This window comes from Panthera tigris, chromosome E2 (genome assembly GCF_018350195.1).
Source record: "Panthera tigris isolate Pti1 chromosome E2, P.tigris_Pti1_mat1.1, whole genome shotgun sequence".
Lineage (NCBI taxonomy): Eukaryota > Metazoa > Chordata > Mammalia > Carnivora > Felidae > Panthera > Panthera tigris.
Window position 1 is genome coordinate 61459318 of NC_056674.1, and position 21158 is coordinate 61480475.

At 42.8% G+C, this 21158-nt stretch overlaps 1 protein-coding gene and 1 long non-coding RNA gene across 4 annotated transcripts; both read left to right on the forward strand.

Annotated features, from left to right (window-relative positions):
- Positions 1 to 7562: 7562 nt before the first annotated feature.
- On the forward strand, positions 7563 to 13567 carry LOC122234269. Its single transcript, XR_006212037.1, has 3 exons — positions 7563 to 7939; positions 8386 to 8501; positions 13478 to 13567. It is a non-coding gene; the product is annotated as an uncharacterized LOC122234269 (long non-coding RNA).
- Positions 13568 to 16949: 3382 nt separating this feature from the next.
- LOC122234268 (endogenous retrovirus group K member 13-1 Env polyprotein-like) lies at positions 16950 to 20756 on the forward strand. Of its 3 annotated transcripts, none has more exons than XR_006212035.1 (2): positions 16950 to 18969; positions 19754 to 20593. XR_006212035.1 is itself a non-coding variant. In XM_042970072.1 (2 exons), exons 1-2 carry the CDS (start codon positions 18996 to 18998, stop codon positions 20716 to 20718), a joined length of 1020 nt encoding a protein of 339 aa, XP_042826006.1. In that variant the 5' UTR covers positions 18982 to 18995; the 3' UTR covers positions 20719 to 20756. The 3 variants fall into 3 exon arrangements, 1 of the variants encoding a protein (XP_042826006.1); XM_042970072.1 differs by lacking the exon at positions 16950 to 18969 and adding an exon at positions 18982 to 19050 and having other exon boundaries at positions 19754 to 20756; XR_006212036.1 differs by lacking the exon at positions 16950 to 18969 and adding an exon at positions 18985 to 19050 and having other exon boundaries at positions 19722 to 20593.
- Positions 20757 to 21158: the final 402 nt, after the last annotated feature.

Genomic DNA, 21158 nt, shown 5'->3' on the forward strand with positions numbered 1-21158 from the left:
GGTTGATTTCACAAATTCTTTATATATTTGGGATACTAACCCTGTTTTGGATATGTCATTTGCAAATATCTTCTCCCATTAAGTAGGTTCCCTTTTAGCTTTGCTGATTGTTTCTTTTGCTATGCAGAAGCTTTTATTTTAATGAAGTACTAAGAGTTTATTTTTGCTTTTATTTCCTTTGCCTCAGGGGACATATCTAGAAAACTATGGTAGTTACCAGAGACATTACTGCCTGTTCTCTGTTCTGGGATTTTTATGGATTCATGTCTCATGTTAAGTCCTTAATCCATTTTGAATTTATTTGTGTGTATAGTATAAGAAAGTGGTTCAATTTTATTCTTTTGCTTATAGCTGACCAGTTTTTCTGGCACCATTTGTTGAAGAACCTGATTTTTCCCATTGGATATTCCTTCCTGCTTTGTTGAGGATGAACTGAACATAACACTGTAGGTTTATTTCTGAATATTTTATTCTGTCCCCTCACTGTATGTATTTATTTTTGTGTCAGGACGGTAATGTTTTACTGCCTACTGCCTTGGACTAGAACTTGAAGTCTTGAATTGTGATCCCTCCAGCTTTGCTTTTGTTTTCCAAAGCTTCTTTGGTAATTTGGGATCTTTGCTGGTTCCATATATATTTAGGGTTTTTGTTTTAGTTGTGTGAAAAAATGCTGTTGGTATTTTGATAGGGATTACATTAAATCTGTAGATTGCTTTGGGTAGTGTAGGCATTTGAAAAATATTGGTTCTTTATTTTTTATTTATTTACTGAAAAATTTTTTTTATGTTTGTTTATTTTTTGAGAGAGAGAGAGGGAGAGAGGGAGGGAGGGAGGGAGGGAGGGAGGGAGGGAGAGAGAGAGAGAGAGAGAGAGAGAGAGAGAGAGAGAGAGAAATAGAGCGTGAGTGGGGGAGGGGCAGGAAGAGATGGAGGCATAGAATCCCTGGCAGGCTCCAGGCTCTGGCCTGTCAGTACATAGCCCAAGCCCAATGTGGGGCTCGAATGCACGAACTGTGAGATCATGACCCAAGCAGAAGTTGGACACTTAACCGACTGAGCCAGCCAGGTGCCCGTTTTCTTTAAAAATTTTTTAAAAAATGTTTTATTTATTTTCGAGAGACTGAGACAGAGCACGAGTGGGGGAGGGGCAGAGAGAGAGAGAGGGAGACACAGAATCCCAAGCAGATTCCAGGTTCTGAGCTGTCAGTACAGAGCCCGATGTGGACCTCGAACCCATGGACACGAGATCATGAACTGAGCTGAAGTTGGACGCTTAATCAACCGAGACACCCAGATGCCCGTGGTTCTTTCTGTGCATGAGCATGGAATGCCTTTCCATTTATTTATGTTGTCTTCAATTTATTTCATCAGTGTTTCACAGTGGCCAGAATAAAGGTCTTGCACTTATTTGCTTAGGTTTATTCCCTAGGTATCTTATTATTTTTGTGTGTGTGTGCAAATGTAGTTGGGATTGTTTCCTTAACTTCCCTTTTATTGCTTTATTATTATAGAAATGCTACTAATTTCTGCACATTGATTTTCCATCCTGTGACATTACTAAATTCAAGTTTGAGTTCTGGTAGATTTTTGGTGGAGTCTATTGGATTTTCTATATAGAGTATCACATCATGTGCACATAGTGAAATTGTACTTCTTCCTTCCCAATGTGAATGCCTTTCTTTTCTTTTTGTTGGCTAAGTGCTGTGACTAGGACTGCCAGTACTATGTTGAATAGAAGTGGTACAAGTGGAGATCTTTACTTTTTCCTTACCTTGGAGGAAAGCTCTCTGTTTTCTCCATTGAGTACTATGTCTGCTGTGGGCTTACATAGATAGACTATATTAAGCTGAGGTACATTCCCTTTAAACCTGCTTTTAGAGGGATTTTATCATGAATGGGAGTTGTACTTTGTCAAATAATTTTTCTGTGTCTGTAGAAATGATATGTATTTTATCATTTCAATTATTACTGTGGTATTGCAGGTTGATTGATTTTTGAATATGGAACTACCCTTGCATTCTGGAAGATATCCCAGTTTATGCTGGTGGACTATTTTTTGAATGTGTTGTTGGATTCTGTTTGCTAAATCTTGGTTGAGGACTTGTGCATCTGTGTGCATGAATGATATGGACCTGTAGTTTTGTTTTGTTTTGTTTTGTTTTTTTTGTGGTGTCTTTATCTGGTTTTGGTAACAGGGTAATGCTGGCCTCATAGAATTAATTTGGGTATTTTCCTTCCTGTTCTGTTTTCTGGAATAGTTTGACAAGTATAGGCATCAGTTTTTCTTCAGATGTTTGATAGAATGTGCTTGTGAAGTCATCCACTCCTGGACTGTTGTCTGTTAGGTGATTTTTGATTACTGTGTCTGTCTCCTAGCTAGTAAACAATCTGTTAAAACCATCTGTTCAGATTTTCAATGTCATCCTGCTTCAGTTTTGGTAGGTTCCATGTTTCTAGGAATTGATCCATATATTCCAGTTTTTCCAGCTTGTTGGCATATAGTGTTTCATAATATTTGCTTACAATTGTTTGTACTTCGGTGGTGTTGGTTGTTCTTCTCTGTCATTCTTATTTATATGCATTGTTTCTGTTTTCTGATTAGTTTGGCTAGGGGTTATCAATTTTATTGATCTTTTCATGGAAGCACCTCCTAATTTCATTTACCTTGTTTTACTGTAGTTTTAATTTCTATATCATTTATTTCTCCTCTGCTTTTAATTATTTTTTTCATTCTGCTGTTTGGGGGTTTTGTTTATTGTCCTTTGTCTAGCTTTTATTGTTACAAGGTTATGGAGTTTACCTCACTTTTTTTTTTTTTTTTTTTTTTTTTGCTGAGGCAGACCTGTATTCTATAAACTTCCCCGTTAGAACCAGTTTTCCTGCTTTACAAAAGTTTGGATTTTTGTGTTTTCATCTTCATTTGTTTCCATGTCCTTTTGGATTTCTTCTTTGATTTCTTGGTTGACCCATTGATTATTTAGGAGCATGTTATTTAACTTCCATGTTTTTGTGCTTTTTCCAGATTTTTTTTTCTTGTTGTAGACTTGTACTTTCATAGCATTGTGGTCTGAAAAGACATATGGTATGACTTCGATCGGTTTGATTTTGTTTTGGCTTGTTTTATGACCTAATATTTTATCAAGTGTGGGGAATGTTCCATGTGCACCTGAAAAGAATGTGTATTATGCTGTTTTAGGATGGAATGTCCTAAATATATTGGTTAAGTGCATCTGGCCTACTCTATCATTCAAAATCACCACTCCCTTGTTGATATTATGATTGAATGATCTCTCCATTGATGCCATTGGGTGTGTTAAAGTGCCCTACTATGATTGTATTACTATCAGTTCCTTTACTTTTGTTTTTTACTGTTTTGTGTATTTGGATGCTCTCAGGTTGAGCGCATATATATTTACAATTGTTTTTTTTGTTGGATTGTACTTTTTATTATTATAGTGTCCTTCTTTGTCTCTTGTTACAGTTTTATTTTTAAATCTATTTTGTCTGATATAGGTATTGCTACTGCAGTTTTCTTTTGATACTTTAGTTCTATAATTAGTCTCTCATAGGTAGAAGAGAGATGTGTCCTATATTTTTATTCATTTTATCACCCAGTGCCTTTTACTATTAAGAGAGAGAGCACAGGCATGGGAGGGCGGGGAGAGGTGCATGGGGAGAGAGAAAGGATGGGGAATGAGAATGAGAATGAATCTTAAGCAAGTTCCATGCTCAGTGCAGAGCCCAACATGGGGCTCAATCCCATGATCCTGGGATCACAGCCTGAGCCCAAATCAAGAGTCAAAATCTCAAGTGATTGAGCCATCCAGGTGCCCCTATCTGTCACCCAGTGCCTTCGATTTGAGAGTTTATTCTGTTTCCATTCAAAGTAACTGGTAGACATGTACTTGTTGTCATTTTATTACTTGATTTTGGTTGTTTCTGAATCTTTCTAATCCTTTCTTCTCTTTCTCCTTTTTATGCTTTGCTGGGTTTCTTTAGTAGCACAGTTGAAATTGCTGGTCTTTATACTCTGCATATGTATTAGTGGTGTTTGGTTTGTGGTTATTATTAGGTTTGTACCTAGCCACTTCTGCATATAGAAGTCTATATTAAGTTCATAGTTGTTTACGTTTGAACCAGTTCTTTACTCCTCTTCTCCCCGTGTTGTAGATATGTAGTATTATATTTCAAAACCTTTTATATCATGAATACCTTGACTGATGTTTTACAGAAATACTCATTTTTATTGCTTTAGCGTTTCGCACTTTAATACTGTCACTTTAGGTGTTTCTTTTCCACTCAAAGTGTCCCCTTTAACATTTCTTGCCAGGTTGTTTGTTGGTTGTGAACTTGCTCAGTATTTATTTGGGAACCTCTGGATCTCTTCTTCCATATGAATGATAGTATGCTGGATAGACTCTCTTTGGCTGCAGTTGTTTTCCATTCAGCACCTTTACTATACCATGCTGCTCACTTACGGTTTCAACGTTTCTTCTGAAAAGCATCCAGTGATAACCTTATGGGGTTTCCCTTGTGGGTAACTGTCATTTTTTGTTTTCCTGCTGTGAAAATTTTTCTTTATCATGACATTTTGCATTTTAATTACTATATGACTTGGTGTGAATCTGCTTCTGTTGAATATATTGGGGGTCCTTTGTGCCTCCTGCTCTGGATTTGTTTCCTTCCCCGCATTAGGGAAGTTTTCATCTATTGCGTCTTCAAATAAATTTTCTGGTTCTTTTTCTCAGAGTTCTGAGAATCAGAGATAGGACAGAAAAGACCTGTTGAAGGTTCTCTGATGAGTCACTGGATTTGCATGCGGGGAGGATAGATTTGGGACTCAAGTGAACAACCTAACTTTAACTTCAAAGGAGTAGAAAAAACAACAATCTATGTCCAATGTTCTCAGAAGGGAGAAAGTAATACACATGAGAGTGGAAACCAATGAAACTGAAACCATGAAATCAATAGAAAATAAGAAGACAAAAAGTGGGTTTTCTGAAGAGTGAAACAAAATTGACAAGACGATACATAGACTATACTAAGACAGAGAGAGGACCCAAATCATATAATTATAAGTAAAAGAGAAGACATTACACCTGATACCACAGAAACATAAAGGAGACAAACAGGGGACTATGCCCAAATTAGATGCCAGCAAACCGATTACCTAGAGGAAATGGATAGTCTTTTAGAAACACACAACCTACCAAGACTGTATCAGGAATAAATAGAAAATTTGCACAGACCAATTAAAGGAAGACTGTATCAATACAAGAAGATAGCGATGCAAATAAATTGAATCAGTAATTGAAAATCTCCCAGTGAAGAAGAGCCCAGAACCAGGTGGATTCACTAGTGAATTTGACCAAACGTTTGTAGAAGAAACTAACAGCAGTCCTCTCACTGATTCAAAAGGAATGACCACCACCAAACTCATTTCATGAGACTGGAATTACCCTGTTAGGAAGCCAGAAAAGGATACTACCTGAACAGAAAACTATAGGCCAGTATCCCTGTGATGAATATAGATGAAAAATTCCCAGTAATATACAGGCACCCAAAATTCAGCATCACATTAAAAGGATCATTGACTGTGATGAAGGGTTTTTTCCCTTGTAAAGGAAGGATGTTTCAGAAATGCAAATCAATAAATGTGACCCCTCACATAGTTGAATGAAAGAAAAATCAACCAGAAACCAGACTCTTAACTATAAATAGCAAACTGAGGGTTACTAGAAGGGAGGTGGGCAGGGAATGGGTTAAATGGGTGATGGGCTAAGGAGGGCACTAGTAGTGAGGAACACTGGGTGTTGTATGTAAGTGATGGATGACTACATTCTTTGTCCAAAACTAATATTACACTGTATGTTAACCAACTGGAATTTAAATAAAAACTTGAAAAAATAAATACTAAAGAAATACATAAATAAATTTAAACTAAAATAAATAAATAAAATTTAAAATTAAAAAGAAAACTCATATGACTAGTCAATAGACACAGAAAAAATTCTGAGGAAATTTGGTATCCATCTATGCTAAAAAAAAACTCTTTACAAATTCAGTGTAGAAGGAACATATCTCAACACAAGAAAGGCCATGTATGTGAAGCCCACAGCTAACATCATACTCAATAGTGAAATTGTGAAAGATTTCCCTCTAAGATCAGGCACAAGACAAGGATGCCCTAGATATGTGAAGGGGATTGGGCAAGGCAGGCTTCTGGTTATGCAATGAATAAATCACAGATAGAAGATATAGCATAGGGAACATAGAGAATGGTACTGGAATAGCGATGCATGGTGACAGATGATAGCTACACCTGTGTTAGCATAGCAGAATGTATACACTTGTCCAATCACCATGTTGTTCATCTGAAACTAATGTAACATAGTGTGTCAACTATTCCCAAATAAAATGATTTTTAAAATAAGGTAGAGGAATCAAATAAAAAGTTTAATGTAAAAGAGCCTGTTAATATCTAATCAAGAAATGCAGTGAAGTTGCAAAATAGAAAGGCACCATACCAAAGTCTGTAGCATTCCTATACACTAACCAAATTATCTAAGAAGAAGTAAAGAAAACAATCCCATTTACAATAACATCAAAAACAATAAAATATATAGGAATAAATTTAGCCAAGGAAGTGAAAGATCTCTCTACAGAAAACTATAAAACCTGTGTGGAGAAATGGAAGTTCAATTTGGATGAAAGAAACAGAAGAGCACACAAGTCAGTGAAAAGCCATCCTATGTCCATCTTTTGGAGGAATTAATACAGATAAGATGCCCATACTACCCAAAGCCATCTAGAGACTCAATGCAATCTCTATCAAGACTCCATGCAATTTTTACAGTTAGAAAAACATATCCTAAAATGTATTTGGAACCACAAAAACACCCCAAGTAGCCGAAGCAAGAAAGAACAAGACAGGAGGCATCACGCGTTGTGATTTCAAGCTGCATACTAACACTAAAGAAATCAGTTATGTCACTGGCATAAACACACACACAAGACAATGGATCAGAAATTGAGAGCCCAAATGAAACCCATGCATGCACAGTCAACTAGTATTTGACAAGGGAGTCAAGAATACACAGTGGAGAAAAGTAGTCTCTTGAATAACTGGTCCTGGGGAAAGTGGATATTTACATGCATAAGAATAAGGCTTAGAACCTTATGTTATACCACTGACAAGTATGAACTTGAAATGCATTAAATATGTAAATGTATGATAGGAAAACATAATTCTTCCTCATCATTTCAGCTCTTACCATGCCAAGACAGAGCTGTTGAGGTGGTGAAGGGCTGGGTGGAGTAGTAATCCTGGAAATAGAAGCCTGTGTGTGTGGAACAGACTTTCTTTAGTAGTCTGGAATTATCCCTCTGATCCTTTAAGACTAGCCACTTCCTTCCCTACGTTTGCAGACACAGCTAGTACCCTGCATGCTGCCAGTAATGCACTGCACTGTCTCCTCAAGCTCCTAGAAGCTCTAGGTGGGAGCTGGTGGGAAGGGTGGAGTTTTGTGGCACTGATGCTGCCCTGTTGAAACCAGGTGGAGGGGAAGGAGACAGGCACTGTTCCTGCTTCATTGCGGCTCAGCTATGTTAGTGTTGGTGTTGGTGTTGGATTTTTCACCTTTTACCCTAACACATCTCAAAAGTTTAATTTCTGTCCTACAGGTCAACGTGGCTGCCAGAGCATTTCCTCCTTTCCCAGAAATGCCCTGCATGGCATACCCCGTGGGCTCCCTTTATCACGATTCATGTGCTCTGGGCCACCCCCACCTTCTCCAACCTGGTGGCCTCTGGGACCTCACCCTCCACCTCCACCATCTGGAAAGATGATGTGAACAGTATGAGTTGACTTACAAAACACGTTTCGTCTTTTGACTTGTGTGTTTGGAGAAGATGCTATGATGGCACCACAGGGCTATCAGGTCAGCCTGACTGAGGACATTGTAAAGTTCTTCAGGTTTCTCAGGACATACATGAAATGGGCTGTCACTTCCACGTAGTGAGCGGGGCAACACGTCTCTTATAGAGAAGGAAAGGGGCCTTACACAGGCTGACAGACACAGCACTCCCTAGGATGTAGCTTGTACAGAGACCATGTGCTGTGCTCTCTGAGGGATGAGACACACCCCTAACTTATTTTCTAGCGAGTTGAGACCTGATCTATTCACAGCTGCTTGATTAGGTATAAAAACACCTGAACCAGGGCCCTGTGAACCTTCCTCAAGGGACAGGATCAGATCTCCCTCTTGTCCATGAGGGTCACCTGAGGTACCTGAAAAACCCTCTTCCCCTGGTAAGGGACCGAAGAGTGGATACGAGTTGAATATAATGAAACATGATGCAGAGGGTTTGTTTTTCTTCTGCACAGTCTATGCAAGTCAGAATCAACCTCCATCCACCTCCAGCCTTTATGAGACCCAGGATGTGGTGCAGCTCCCATGGGGAACATCAGTTGTGTCTACCAAGGGTGCAGAGAAAGACAAGGTAAATTCTGTTGCCCGTTTCAGTTGAAATGCTCTCTGGAAACTTTTATCTGGCCTTGTCTGGTTTTCTATGTCCTCTGTTGTCTTTACTATTTGATTTACATCCTCTCAAGCCTCCAGGCTTCTCCAGTTTAACATCATCATGTTAGCTAGTCCTCTGGACGCCACAAGTGCATGGAGGCTGAGGACCCAGTGGCTCTCGCTTTGTGTTTGTGGAAATAACGTGAGGAGGATGACACTTCACTGCATCCTGAAGTCTTGTGGAGCGTCTGACTCCCTCAGCACCTTCTTTACATGGGATTATCCTTATTATTTTCATTTTTTCCTATTTCAGTGTAGGTCATGAATTTGTTCAGAATGTCTGCTATGAGCCTCGTGCTGGAAAAGATAACAACTCTTTCCACCATTATATTGTGTGCTTTGTGCAGTGTTGACTGTTCTTAGATAAATTTCAGAATTCATTACTGGTCCTTCTGTGTTGGTCAATGTGCGATAGAGAATTTCTCCAGTTGTCCCCTCGGTGGAAACACTCTGAATTTTCAGAAGCGGCATGTGTAACCAAAAATGTACGTGGAAGTGCAGTCGTGAAGGGAGAGAATCACTGATTACCTGCAGGGCCAGTACCTCACAGAGTTCTTCAGTTGTGTTTATATGAGCAGGTTCTCTAGTGTCCCGGGAGCAGTTGTAACTGGTACTTTGCCTCATGATACCTTATGGGAGTTTTACACCTGAAATTGAGACATATTTCTGTTCATTCTTTTATGTAGAGTTTCTGCCTCCCTTTTACAATGGTACAAAATAGCTCTGCAACTCATATTGTATTTAAAAGCTGAATTACCTGTGAATTAAGGTAAACATACTTGAGATCAATGAATGTGCACAGGTAACGTGTTTCTCTCAGAAAACACATTTCCAGGCCCCCTGCAGGACTCCAGGAATCCCCATCTGCTCAGAGGCCTCCCTGGCCTTGCACAGAAGATGTCTTTGTCAGGGAGGGAAGCAGAGTGAGGACAGGCATGGGATGGCAGGCTGAGCTCAGACCCTGGGGTGGCCCTGAATCTCTGTGTGGTGCTGGGCTTTTCTTTCATTCCTTCATGTTCTGTCTGTTCTCATTGTGCAAATAAAAATTCTGCAGATGTGGTGGAAGAGGACATCAGAGGGGTTCTGGACATAGATGCCTGCCTCTCTGGAAAACTCTCCTTTACTAGACTGGCATTACTGCCATCAGTCTTCTAGAATAGGATTCCTTGGCTTTCTGCATTTGTAAACATGGGCATTGAAGTGTGGCGACAGTAGTTTCTCCTTGTGGCATCTGGTACCTTCAGGCTGTAGGTGGGACCTCGTGGGAGGGTAGAGTTTTCTAGCACTGGTGCTCCATTCTACTAGAACCCGTGAATGAACAAGGGGCCAGGTGCCGACACCTGCTTCATTGTGTTTCAGCTCCTGTGGGCATTCTGCTTCTGTCTGCCATACCAACATACCTGTCACTTCTGTTCTGTAGGTCCCTATGGATGCAAGAGGACCTCCTCCTTTACCAGGTCCACCCTGTAGGCCCTTCTCCACAGATCCCTTTTATCACTGTTCATGGGCTCTATGAGTCGCCTCCAGTCCTGGGTGTCCTCAGGGACACCACCCACCACCTCCACCTCGACCATTTGTAAGATGATCTGAACAGTATGAGTTGACATGTTCAGCATGTTTAGCTTCTGTGTTGTTGAGTGTGAGAAGACATAGAGATGGCCTCACAGGCTTTGCAATGCAAAGGTGCTGCTGGATGAGGACACTGTTAAGATTCCTCAAGTTTCTCAGGACATACATGTGTTTGGCTGTGTCATTTCCATTACTGAGCTGGGCTGCATATGTCTCTTGTGGAGAAGGAAAGAGTCTTTTAATAGAAAAGCAGGCATATCAGTTCTGCAGATGTGCCTTGTACAGAGACCATGTTCCTGGCTCTGTGAGAGACAAGGCACACCCCTACCATCAGGGGCTTCAGGTGTCCTAACGGGGAGAGAGTCACATGCAGTAAATGACACGGAGCTTCTGCTCTACAATAGTGGAAGCACCAAAATGGGTCCTCAAGTACAAGAGACGGAGATGTGAATCTCATGGGAATGAATTGGAGGCTGTGGATGAGAAGGAAAAGCTGAGATGGTGCAGAGGTGAGGGTGTTGGACTCAGTGAGATGGAATTGGAGGCCATTTCTGGCAGGGCCCACAACCTGGGCAGGGAGAGTGGGGGCAGCGTGAGGTCCACACAGAGCTGCTGCATGGGTTCAAGTACAGTTCATGCATTTATCATCTCTGAAATGTCACGGTGGCCAAAGTGCACCTAGTTAATTATCTAAATAAAGACTGCTGTTTCCCTTGGTTTTCTGAAGGTTCTTGATCTGTGTGAAAGAATACCCTGGAGATTTGTAGTTTAACTTGGTTCTTATGGGATGCTTTTCTGCCTAAGTTTTGTGCCTCTGTGAGACTAAATGCGATGAGAGGTTGTAGATCAGCTGTGTGGCTTCCTTTGCCTGCAGCCTCAGTCAGACTCTTAGCGGGGAATTCAGGTTTGAACAGGAACCGCCCCTGCTGGACTCTTGTCACCGCACGCCTGCACTGTTGTCACCACCCTGCCTGAAGGTTTGCATCTCTGAAACTTCCCTCACAATTTCCTGAGGCATTGCCTGTGATCCCGCTGTCTCAGCCCTAATGCCAGCTCTCAGTGGGGCCATCTCAGAGCCTCAGCTTTGTAATCTGAGAAGCAGGGACAATGTTGGTCTCTGAGGTCAGTGCGATGAAGAGGCGGTTAAGCACATAAGGAATCTGTAAAATGTATGGGATGAGTGGGCACTCACCCTTCTCAGGGTGGAAATGAATGTGTCTGCACACAGAAGATCATCAGCAGATGTTCATTCAATTTCCTGAAACTAAGGGTATAATGCCTGAGGCTGGGAGATTGGCAATTCCTGTTTCAAAAGCTACAACAAAGATGCCTGTGTTTTTTCTATTAAAATTCAGGTCCTACTTTACAAAGAAGGAAAAGATACATATGAGAATGTGTACATTCAGGGATCTACATCTAAGATCTGAAGATAGTCCTCTTCCATTACAGGCAGACACACAAATGCAGCCACACAAATATGTGCTCATCCAAGGCCACAGATGTATTGTAGAAGACACAATGCATAGAGGAGAACAGAAGATCCCATTGCAATAACTCAAAATCACTTTGACAAAGAGGACAATCACTCTGAAATTTGAAATGGACAGTGATCCATTACAAACCAGCTATGGTTATTATATATTTAGAGATGGTGTCTAATCTGCCCCTTGGTCGGAATGCTTTCCCTGCCCACCCTGTCCCCTCCACTTTGTCCTTCCTAATACACTGGTCACAGTTGTGTTTCTGTGTCAGCGTCTGCTTCCAGGAAAATCGACACTCATTCCCCATCAAGTGTACACTTTGGGGTTCCTGTATACGCAGTTAACCAACAGGTAGAATGTATAATATTGGTAGAAGACAGATCATTCTTGGGGTTGTATTGCCTGGGAGGGACCTATAAATCATCTGAGGAGTTGGATACATCCTTTAGGGAGCTCTGGTGGTGGTTGTTAATCTGTAGATAGAGACTCATGAGCACACGGCGTGTGTGCTAGTTTATGGGGTTTGTGCTGATGAGCAGTGCAGGTATCTGACTCCAGGAAAGGGTCTACTCTGATGGTGAGGAATGGATTCAGGAGACCAGTAATGAGGTCCTGCTTTAATCCAGCTCTTGTGCCCTTGTGCACCTTACCAGCTGCCCCAAATAGCACCAATCCAGGTGGCCTCCAAGGGGGCAAATGGTACAATTTTTGTGGCGAGTCATATGATGTCCCATAAAGCTCCCTCTGTTGCCATCTTGAGGCATGGGGAGGGCAGAGGTCTATGGTCTGAGATAGGTTCCTTGGACACCACCTGGGAGAGTTGGGTGTAAGCATATGGCTCCTTCTACATCGGACAATCCAATACACTTTGCCCCAGGGACCCTGAACCCTGTAAGCCCCTTTTCCCTCCCAGCTTAGGGAAGCAGCCAGCCTTCCAGCAGCTTTTGGGTCCTGGCTGGGCCACCAAGGGTAAATGTCTGGCTGTCCACATGCTGCCAGCATTGCTCTAGCAAATGTCAACATGAGCAGCTGCTGTATGGGGGATTCTTCTCCATTGTGATCAGGGCCTGGGACCAAACATGACAGGAGAGGTGGAGAGACAGGAGTGCTCTGTGCTCCTGGACAGGGCTGCATGCACAGAGCAGATAGCCTGAAGCCTGGGGAGAGGTGGACAAAGAGACAGGCAGGGAGAGTGACATTGAATTTGTGATAGGGGAATTGGGCAAGTCCTAGAGAGTGAAAGGAAGAAACAGAGAGAGATGTGGTTTGTGGGGGGCCGGGCCCCGGTGCCAGGCTGAGACCGGGTTGAGCAATGTTCCCCGTTGACTCAAGCTAACCCGGTGGTCCCCCCTCCCATTCATGTGGGAGGCCGGGCCCCGGCGCCGGCTGAGACTGGGTCGAACAACGTTCCCTGTTGACTCAAGCCAACCCGGTGGTTCCCCCTCCCATTCCCCCCACTTTCAAGGGCATACGAAAGCCTTGTCAAGGCTGAGAAAGTTAATTCCTGAAGCCTGTGGTCTGCAGGTGTTGGCAGTAATGCTACCTCCCTTTTTCTACCCCGAGTCAGATAGAAACAAACATGGGAATTGTGTTTTGCTAGCAATCTTATCAACAAGGTCTTGTGACCCATCTAGAAAATGCAAGAAACACAGAACTAAATGTTTTGGTGGGCAGCAATTATGTGAAACCTGTTTATTCTTAGAATGACCTAACCCATAAGAGTCTGGTTATAAAAGATTGTGTACAGCAACAATAAAGCCGTCACTTGGGCCATCAGCCCAGGGGACCCTCCTGTTCCCAAACTTTCTCTTCTCTCTTTTTTTTTCTTGCATTCCCCTACCCTCAGGTCCCTGACCTCGGTGTTTGTCGCGCTGGCCATGACAAGTGGCACCTGAACAGGGACCTGAGACAACAAGGAGGAAAGTGAAAGCGGACCGCGCGGCGTCCAATTCAGGTAGGGGAACTGTGCCAGCAGCACAGACGACGGGAGTAAAACTATGGGACAGAAACGGTCTATGGAACAGGGATATTTTGTAACTGCCTTGCAGGCTCTTACGAAGGAGAAGGGAATTAAGGTTTCTCAGTCAGCCCTTAGGGAATTTTTTGACATAGTGCATGATTATTGCCCATGGTTTCCAGACGGGGGTACAGTTGATTTAAAGGATTGGCAGCGAGTTGGTCAGGAACTTAAAAATCAAATGAAGATTCGTAGAGCTGTGGTTCCAGGGACTTTGTGGTCTACTTGGACCTGTATTAAGGAGGTCCTTGATCCGCAGGATTCTATTGAAATAGTTTCTCTTAGCTCGGAAGCAGCCCAACCCTTAGTGACTTCAGATGCTCCTGTCCCTCCAGAAACTACTTTCAATGCCCTTTCGGGACAGTCACGGGTGCCTTCACCTTTACCTCCTCTCCCCCTCCTAGAACAGTTATCTGTGCAAGATCCAGAAAATAATGATGACTCTCCTTTTGGGGATCAGGGAGATGATGGGCCATATTTGGAAGATCAGAGGAAGCCTGCCTTCTTGGCCCCTCTGGTCCAGAAGGTACCTTTAAAACGACCTTCTTTTCAGGCACAAGATAGAGGCTTACCTCGGATGGCTTTCCCTATTACTCAGAATCAACAGTCCACTGAACCTTACCTCGTTATGGGAACTACTCCTTTGCAGCGGACTCTGTATCAAGCAACACAGTATGGGGAAGACACCTCTGCTTTTCACACTTACCCTGTTATTCAGCAGGGGGGACAGAGAGTGTATTCCACCCTAAGTTTTAAATTGCTGAAAGATTTGAAATCCTCTGCAGCCCAGTATGGTCCAACAGCTCCCTTTACCCTGTCTATGCTTGATAATTTGAGCAGGGAGGCCATTATGCCCAGGAGATTGGAAGGTCATTGCTCAGGCTTGTTTGGGTGTGGGAGATAACCTCTTGTGGAAAGCAGAATTTGCAGAGAATGCTGAAAAACAGGCTATGTATAATAAAAGAACTAACATACCAGTGGATTTTAACATGCTCACAGGTACAGGACAATATTATGATGCGGGCCTCCAGCTAAATTATCCTGAAATTGTGTATAATCAAATTAATACCTGTGCCATTACAGCTTGGAAAAAACTCCCCTCTACAGGTGGCAGAACTGAGGAATTGTCTAAAATTAGGCAAGGGCCAGATGAGAAGTACCAGGATTTCGTTGGGCGCCTTTTGACTGCAGTCAGTCGTATCGTTACTGATGGGGAGGCAGGTACCATTATTGTAAAACAACTGGCTTATGAAAATGCTAATTCTGCATGTCAGGCAGCCATTCATCCTTGGAAAAATCAGGGTACCTTGGAGGATTATATCAGGCTATGTGCTGAGATTGGACCATCTTATATTCAGGGCATTACTTTGGCAGCTGCCTTAAAGGGAATAGACCCCTTACAGGTGCATGCCCAGCTTCAGGGTAAAAAGGTAAGAACTAATCCAAGGAAGTTGGGTGGAATAGTGTGTTTAAAATGCGGCCAAAAGGGCCATATGAAGGCCCAATGTCATAGTACAAAAATAATTCCAACCACCCCCGGTTTGCCAAGTGGCCCTAACATTAATAATAAGCTGGCAATTATTTGTCCCAGATGTAGACGGGGGTATCACTGGGTCAATGAATACCGCTCTAAAACTGATTGTATTGGCAAACCTCTTCAGGGAAACTGGGAGCGGGGTCAGCCGCAGGCCCCTCAAACAATTGCGGCAATGTTCCCACAGGCACCTTCTCACCCATTGTGTCCAACACTGGAGACCTCCCAGGTATTAGCCAACTACACCGCGGCACCCCCGCCAGTGCAGGACTAGCTCTTGCCCCAGCTCAGTCCGTTTACCTAGAAGGAGGACAGCCCCCTAAAGCCATCCCCACAGGGATATGGGGGCCTCTACCCAGGAATACTTGGGGGTTATTATTGGGAAGATCCAGCTGGACTCTTAAGGGATTGATGATCTATCCTGGAGTTATTGATGAAGATTACACTGGAGAAATAAAAATTTTGGCCAGCTTAACTATGGGAACTTTGGTGCTTGAGCCCAAGACTCCCATAGCACAATTGATCTTGATACCCCGGATATCCTCCAATAACAAGGCTGTTAAACCTTACCGGGGAAATCGGGGGTTCGGCTCCACAGATCATTATTGGGCTCAAGTGATCTCTGTAGAAAAGCCCATGCTTACATTGCATATCCAAGGAGTCCCTTTTGAGGGACTAGTGGATACAGGTGCAGATGTCTCAGTTATTGCTCAAAAAAATTGGCCTGTCACGTGGCCTACTCAAGTGACTAATATTCCAATTAAAGGTGTTGGTTATGCCTCTGCTCCGTTGCAAAGCTCTGATTATTTACATTGGAGACTGCCTGATGGTATGACTGGAACTTTTCAGCCTTTTGTTTTGAATATAGATCTTAATCTCTGGGGCAGGGACATATTAACTGCAATGAATTTGACTCTGGAGACTAAGGCAGTCCCGATTCAAAAACAGGCTAATCTTGCTATGCACCTTATGAAGGAAATGGGCTATATTGAGGGGAAAGGCTTAGGGAAGGAGTTACAAGGGAATCCTGAGCCATATGTCCCTGAGCCTAAAAGAGACCATTTCGGATTGGGTTTTTCCTAGGGCCATTGGAAATTCCCCACGCTATGCCTCTCCAGTGGATGACTTCCACTCCAGTGTGGGTTAACCAATGGCCCTTAACTACTGTTAAGAGGGAGGCTGCTGCTCACCTCATAGAGGAACAACTGCAATTAGGTCATTTGGTTCCCTCCACCAGTCCCTGGAACACCCCAATCTTTGTGATTAGAAAAAAGTCAAATAAATGGAGGTTGCTGCAAGATTTGAGAGCAATTAATGCTGTCATGAAGCCCATGGTGGCTTTGCAACCTGGCCTCTCTTCCCCATCGGCCATTCCTTTACAATATCAATTACTAGTTTTGGACTTAAAAGATTGTGTTTTTACCATTCCGTTGGCCCCTGGCAACGGAGAACATTTTGCATTCTCCCTGCCTTCCACTAACTTACAGGAACCTGCTAAGCGGTATCAGTGGCAGGTCTTACTGCAAGGCATGGCTAACAGTCCGACTTTATGTCAAGAGTTTGTGGCCAGAGCAACTGCCCCTTTTAGACAGAGTTTTCCCCATGTATATTGCATCCATTATATGGATGACTTACTTTTGGCTGCTGAAACTGAGGAATTATTACAGGAGGTTTTTTTTCTCTTCAAAGATGCCTTAAAGCATATAATTTGTTGCCCCTGAGAAAGTTCAAAGGGAAGCACCTTTTGAATACCTAGGGTATCTCATCTCCAAATCAACTGTCCGACCTCAGAAAGTATCAGTTAGAACTGGACATTTGACTACTCTAAATGATTTTCAGAAATTATTAGGAGATATAATCTGGATTAGAAATACACTAGGAGTCACCACAGAACAATTACTGCCTTTGTTTAATATTCTAAAAGGAGATAGTTCTCCAGCATCCCCGCGAAGTCTCACTCAGGAAGCTAAAGAAGCTATAAGACATATAGAACAGGCCATTCAGCAGGCCCAAGTCACTAGAATTGACCCTTCCCAGCCTTTGTATTTAATAATATTAAAACCTCAGGTCATCCCCTTTGCAATTCTGTGGCAATCTCATGGTCCACTTGAATGGCTACATTTAGCCTTACACTCTCTGCATGTCATTAATCCTTTACTATCTATGGTTTGTCTTCTCATCATTAGAGGAAGATCCCGAGCTGTTCAGCTCTTTGGACATGATCCAGAATTTATTGCATGTGCCTTTCTGACACAGAAGCTGGTGGACGCTGCTTTTGCTCAGTCCATCGAATGGCAACTTGCCTTGGCTAATTTTACAGGTCAAATTAAATTTCATTTACCTTCTGATTCTTTAATACAAGGTTTCAGTCTTATAGATATTTTGCCCTATAATCCTATTGTTTGTCAGCCAATTGAAGATGCTGCTTCCATTTTTGTGGATGCTAGTAAAGAGGGTAAAATTGCAGTGTATTATGTCACTTCCCAACATAAAAATTTGATCACTTTAAATTATACGACTAAATCTGTCCAAAGGGCCGAGCTTTATGCTGTACAGGTAGCCCCAAAAACTTACCCGGAATCTATAAATGTCTATTCCGACAGTCAATACATTGTCAAAGCCGTGTTGCAACTTCCCACTGCCTTTATACTGACAGCAGATGAAGAACTTTATCATCTATTTCATGCTATACAAAAACTTCTTAATTCACGGCACAGTCCAATTTATATTTCCCACATTCGAGCTCACACCGACCTGCCTGGTCCCCTAGTTGCTGGGAATTGGATAGCCGATGCAGCAACCCATTTATTGCAAGTTCTGCCCATTACCACTCCTTTGGAAACAGCCAAAAGGAGTCATGATAATTTTCATCAGAATGCAGCAGCCCTTCGATGAGAATTCAAAGTATCTCATGAAGCGGCCAGACAAATTGTTAAACAATGCGGCATCTGTCCACAATTCTTCCCACAGCCGGTCTATGCCATTAATCCCCGAGGTCTTCGGCCCAATGACTTGTGGCAAATGGATGTCACCCAATATTTACCTTTTGGGAAATTGCAATGTATACATGTGTCTGTAGATACTTGCTCAGGCTATATACATGCTTCAGCCCACTCAGGAGAAGCATTTGTTGATGTTCAAAATCACCTATTTTCTGCCTTTGCAGCAATGGGCAAACCTCATAAAATAAAAACTGACAATGGTAGTGCTTATACTTCTAAATCTTTTGCAGAATTTTGCCGCCGATTCCGAATTGAGCATACAACTGGCATTGCTTATAATTCCACAGGACAGGCTATTGTTGAGCGAGCTCATCTGACTCTAAAACAGTATCTGCAAAAACTTAAAGAAGGGGAGATATTAAAGGGAAAGATAAAGTATTCCCCACATGTGCATCTCACTCTTGTGTTGTATGTTTTAAATTTTTTAAATGTCAATGAAGCAGGGATGACTGCCGCAGAGCGTCGCTGGGGAAGGAATCAAGAACCTCTCTTGATGGCTAGATGGAAAGATATGCCAGAAGGCATTTGGCGAGGCCCAGACCCAGTCCTTCGAAAAGGGCGAGGGTATGCTTGTGTTTTTCCACAGGATGAGGAAGCGCCACACTGGGTCCCACTTCGGCTCCTCAGAGACATTACGGTTGCGTGGAAAAATGGCCAAATTGACAGAGACGGAGCCCCCCCAGAAGCGACAACGGCGGAGTCATAAGGCGGGTACACCCACCTGGGGACAGATAAAGAACCTGCTGACCCAGGCCACTGATGTAGTGATGGCCTCAGGTAGAGAGGTAAGGGCCACACATGTCTTCTTGGCATGCCTGTGCATTCTAACTACAACCGGAGAGTCTGCCCTCTATTGGGCATACATGGTAGGTCCTCCTACAGTACAACCTGTAACATGGAGAGACCCCACACCCAAAGTATACACTAATCTCACCTTTATGGGAGGGGAAGATGCAGGGTTTTTGCCCACTGTGTCGGCCTCTATAAATTGGACGGCACTCTCTGCCGGAGTACCCATCTGCCTGCAAAGGGAGTCTATGCCGTACAAACTTGCTTATGGGTGTTTGGGTACGAAACCAGTGGGGCGCTCTATTACTTATACATTGTGGCAAAATGGCAAGCGTCCTTCTGAATGGGTACCCCGCTCTGTTGCCACTTATTGGCAAAAGAGAGAATTATTAGGAGAATGGATGTTTTTTGGACCTCATGATCCCCCTCAGAATCTTCCTATATGTCCCTCAGCTGGTCAAGGCCTTACTGGGGACTCACCTTGAGGTATATGTGCCCAATCCTCTTCATTGAGGATGACTCCTAAAGACATAAACTATACCATTACAGATTATTCCTGAAAGGCCCGGCTAGCTCAGTTGGTAGAGCATGAGACTCTTGATCCCAGGGTCGTGGATCCACCTCCTAACGAGGTACAGGTACACCACAAGATTATCCCACAAACCATTTTGCAATCCCCTGAAGGAAGAATTCATTCTGATCTTTGGAAGTTATATGCTACCCTTGATAAAATATATACTAATGACAGCTTTAGTTTTCCAGAATATTATGTTTCTCCAGTTCTGCAATTGCGTGCCTGTGTTCCTCCACCCTACTATCTGATTGTTGGAGATGGGACCATTACTCCAGTAAAAGAAGATGGTCATCAGTTATACTGGCTGACGTGTCCTGCTTGTGTTTTGACCAATTGTCTACCAGTATATGGACCCTCTAGAAGTGGAATGAAGGTTTATCTGGTCTTACAACCTCCCTACTGGATGTTGCCAGTACATGTTACAGGACCTTGGTATCCTAATTATGGGATGCAATTGGCTTTAGAAATCAGTAAACGGCTGTGCAGAACCAAACGGTTTCTTGGACTCTTAATTTCTGGACTCATAGCAACAGTGACTATAATTGCCTCTGCAACTGTATCTGTAATATCCTTACATGAAAATGCCCAAATGGCATCCCATGTAAATGAATTGGCTCATAATGTATCCAAGGTGTTTGCCACTCAAGAACAAATAGATCGTAAATTGGAAGCCCAATCAGAGGCACTACAAGAAGCATTAATGTATCTTGGTGATCAGTTTGCTGTTTTGTGTACCAGACTTTCTTTAATTTGTCACGATGCATATAAGCATATCTGTGTTACCCCTTTAGAGTATACCAATGTGACATGGGGACAAGTGCGTCGTCATTTACAAGGGGTTTGGCATGATGCTAATACTAGCTTAGACCTCTTACAGCTACAAGAAGAGATAAATGCTGTTGCAAGTAGCTCACTCAGTTTCCCTGACCCTGGAGATCTCGCAGAAACCATACTGCACCAACTTAATGGGTTTAATCCATTTAATATTCTTCAGCATTCCTTTTGGATCTTTATTGGAATTGTTTCCGTAATATCTGTTATACTTGTCTTGCTGTGTTATTTCTGGAGATGGGGTCTTACTGCCTTTACCACATACCAGGCCAAGATGCACATGTTGCAATTACAAACAATAGGGGGACATGTGGGGGGCCGGGCCCCGGTGCCAGGCTGAGACCGGGTCGAACAACGTTCCCTGTTGACTCAAGCCAACCCGGTGGTTCCCCCTCCCATTCCCCCCACTTTCAAGGGCATACGAAAGCCTTGTCAAGGCTGAGAAAGTTAATTCCTGAAGCCTGTGGTCTGCAGGTGTTGGCAGTAATGCTACCTCCCTTTTTCTACCCCGAGTCAGATAGAAACAAACATGGGAATTGTGTTTTGCTAGCAATCTTATCAACAAGGTCTTGTGACCCATCTAGAAAATGCAAGAAACACAGAGCTAAATGCTTTGGTGGGCAGCAATTATGTGAAACCTGTTTATTCTTAGAATGACCTAACCCATAAGAGTCTGGTTATAAAAGATTGTGTACAGCAACAATAAAGCCGTCACTTGGGCCATCAGCCCAGGGGACCCTCCTGTTCCCAAACTTTCTCTTCTCTCTTTTTTTTTCTTGC

What these genes read in the sequence shown, in the direction of transcription:
- LOC122234268 (XM_042970072.1), top strand. Translation starts at nt 18,996, where the DNA reads ATGCCTGTGCATTCTAACTACAACCGGAGAGTCTGCCCTCTATTGGGC. An exon ending in CCCTCTATTGGGCATACATG is followed by an intron (nt 19,051 to 19,753) that starts GTAGGTCCTCCT and finishes ATGTTTCTCCAG; the next exon opens with TTCTGCAATTGCGTGCCTGT.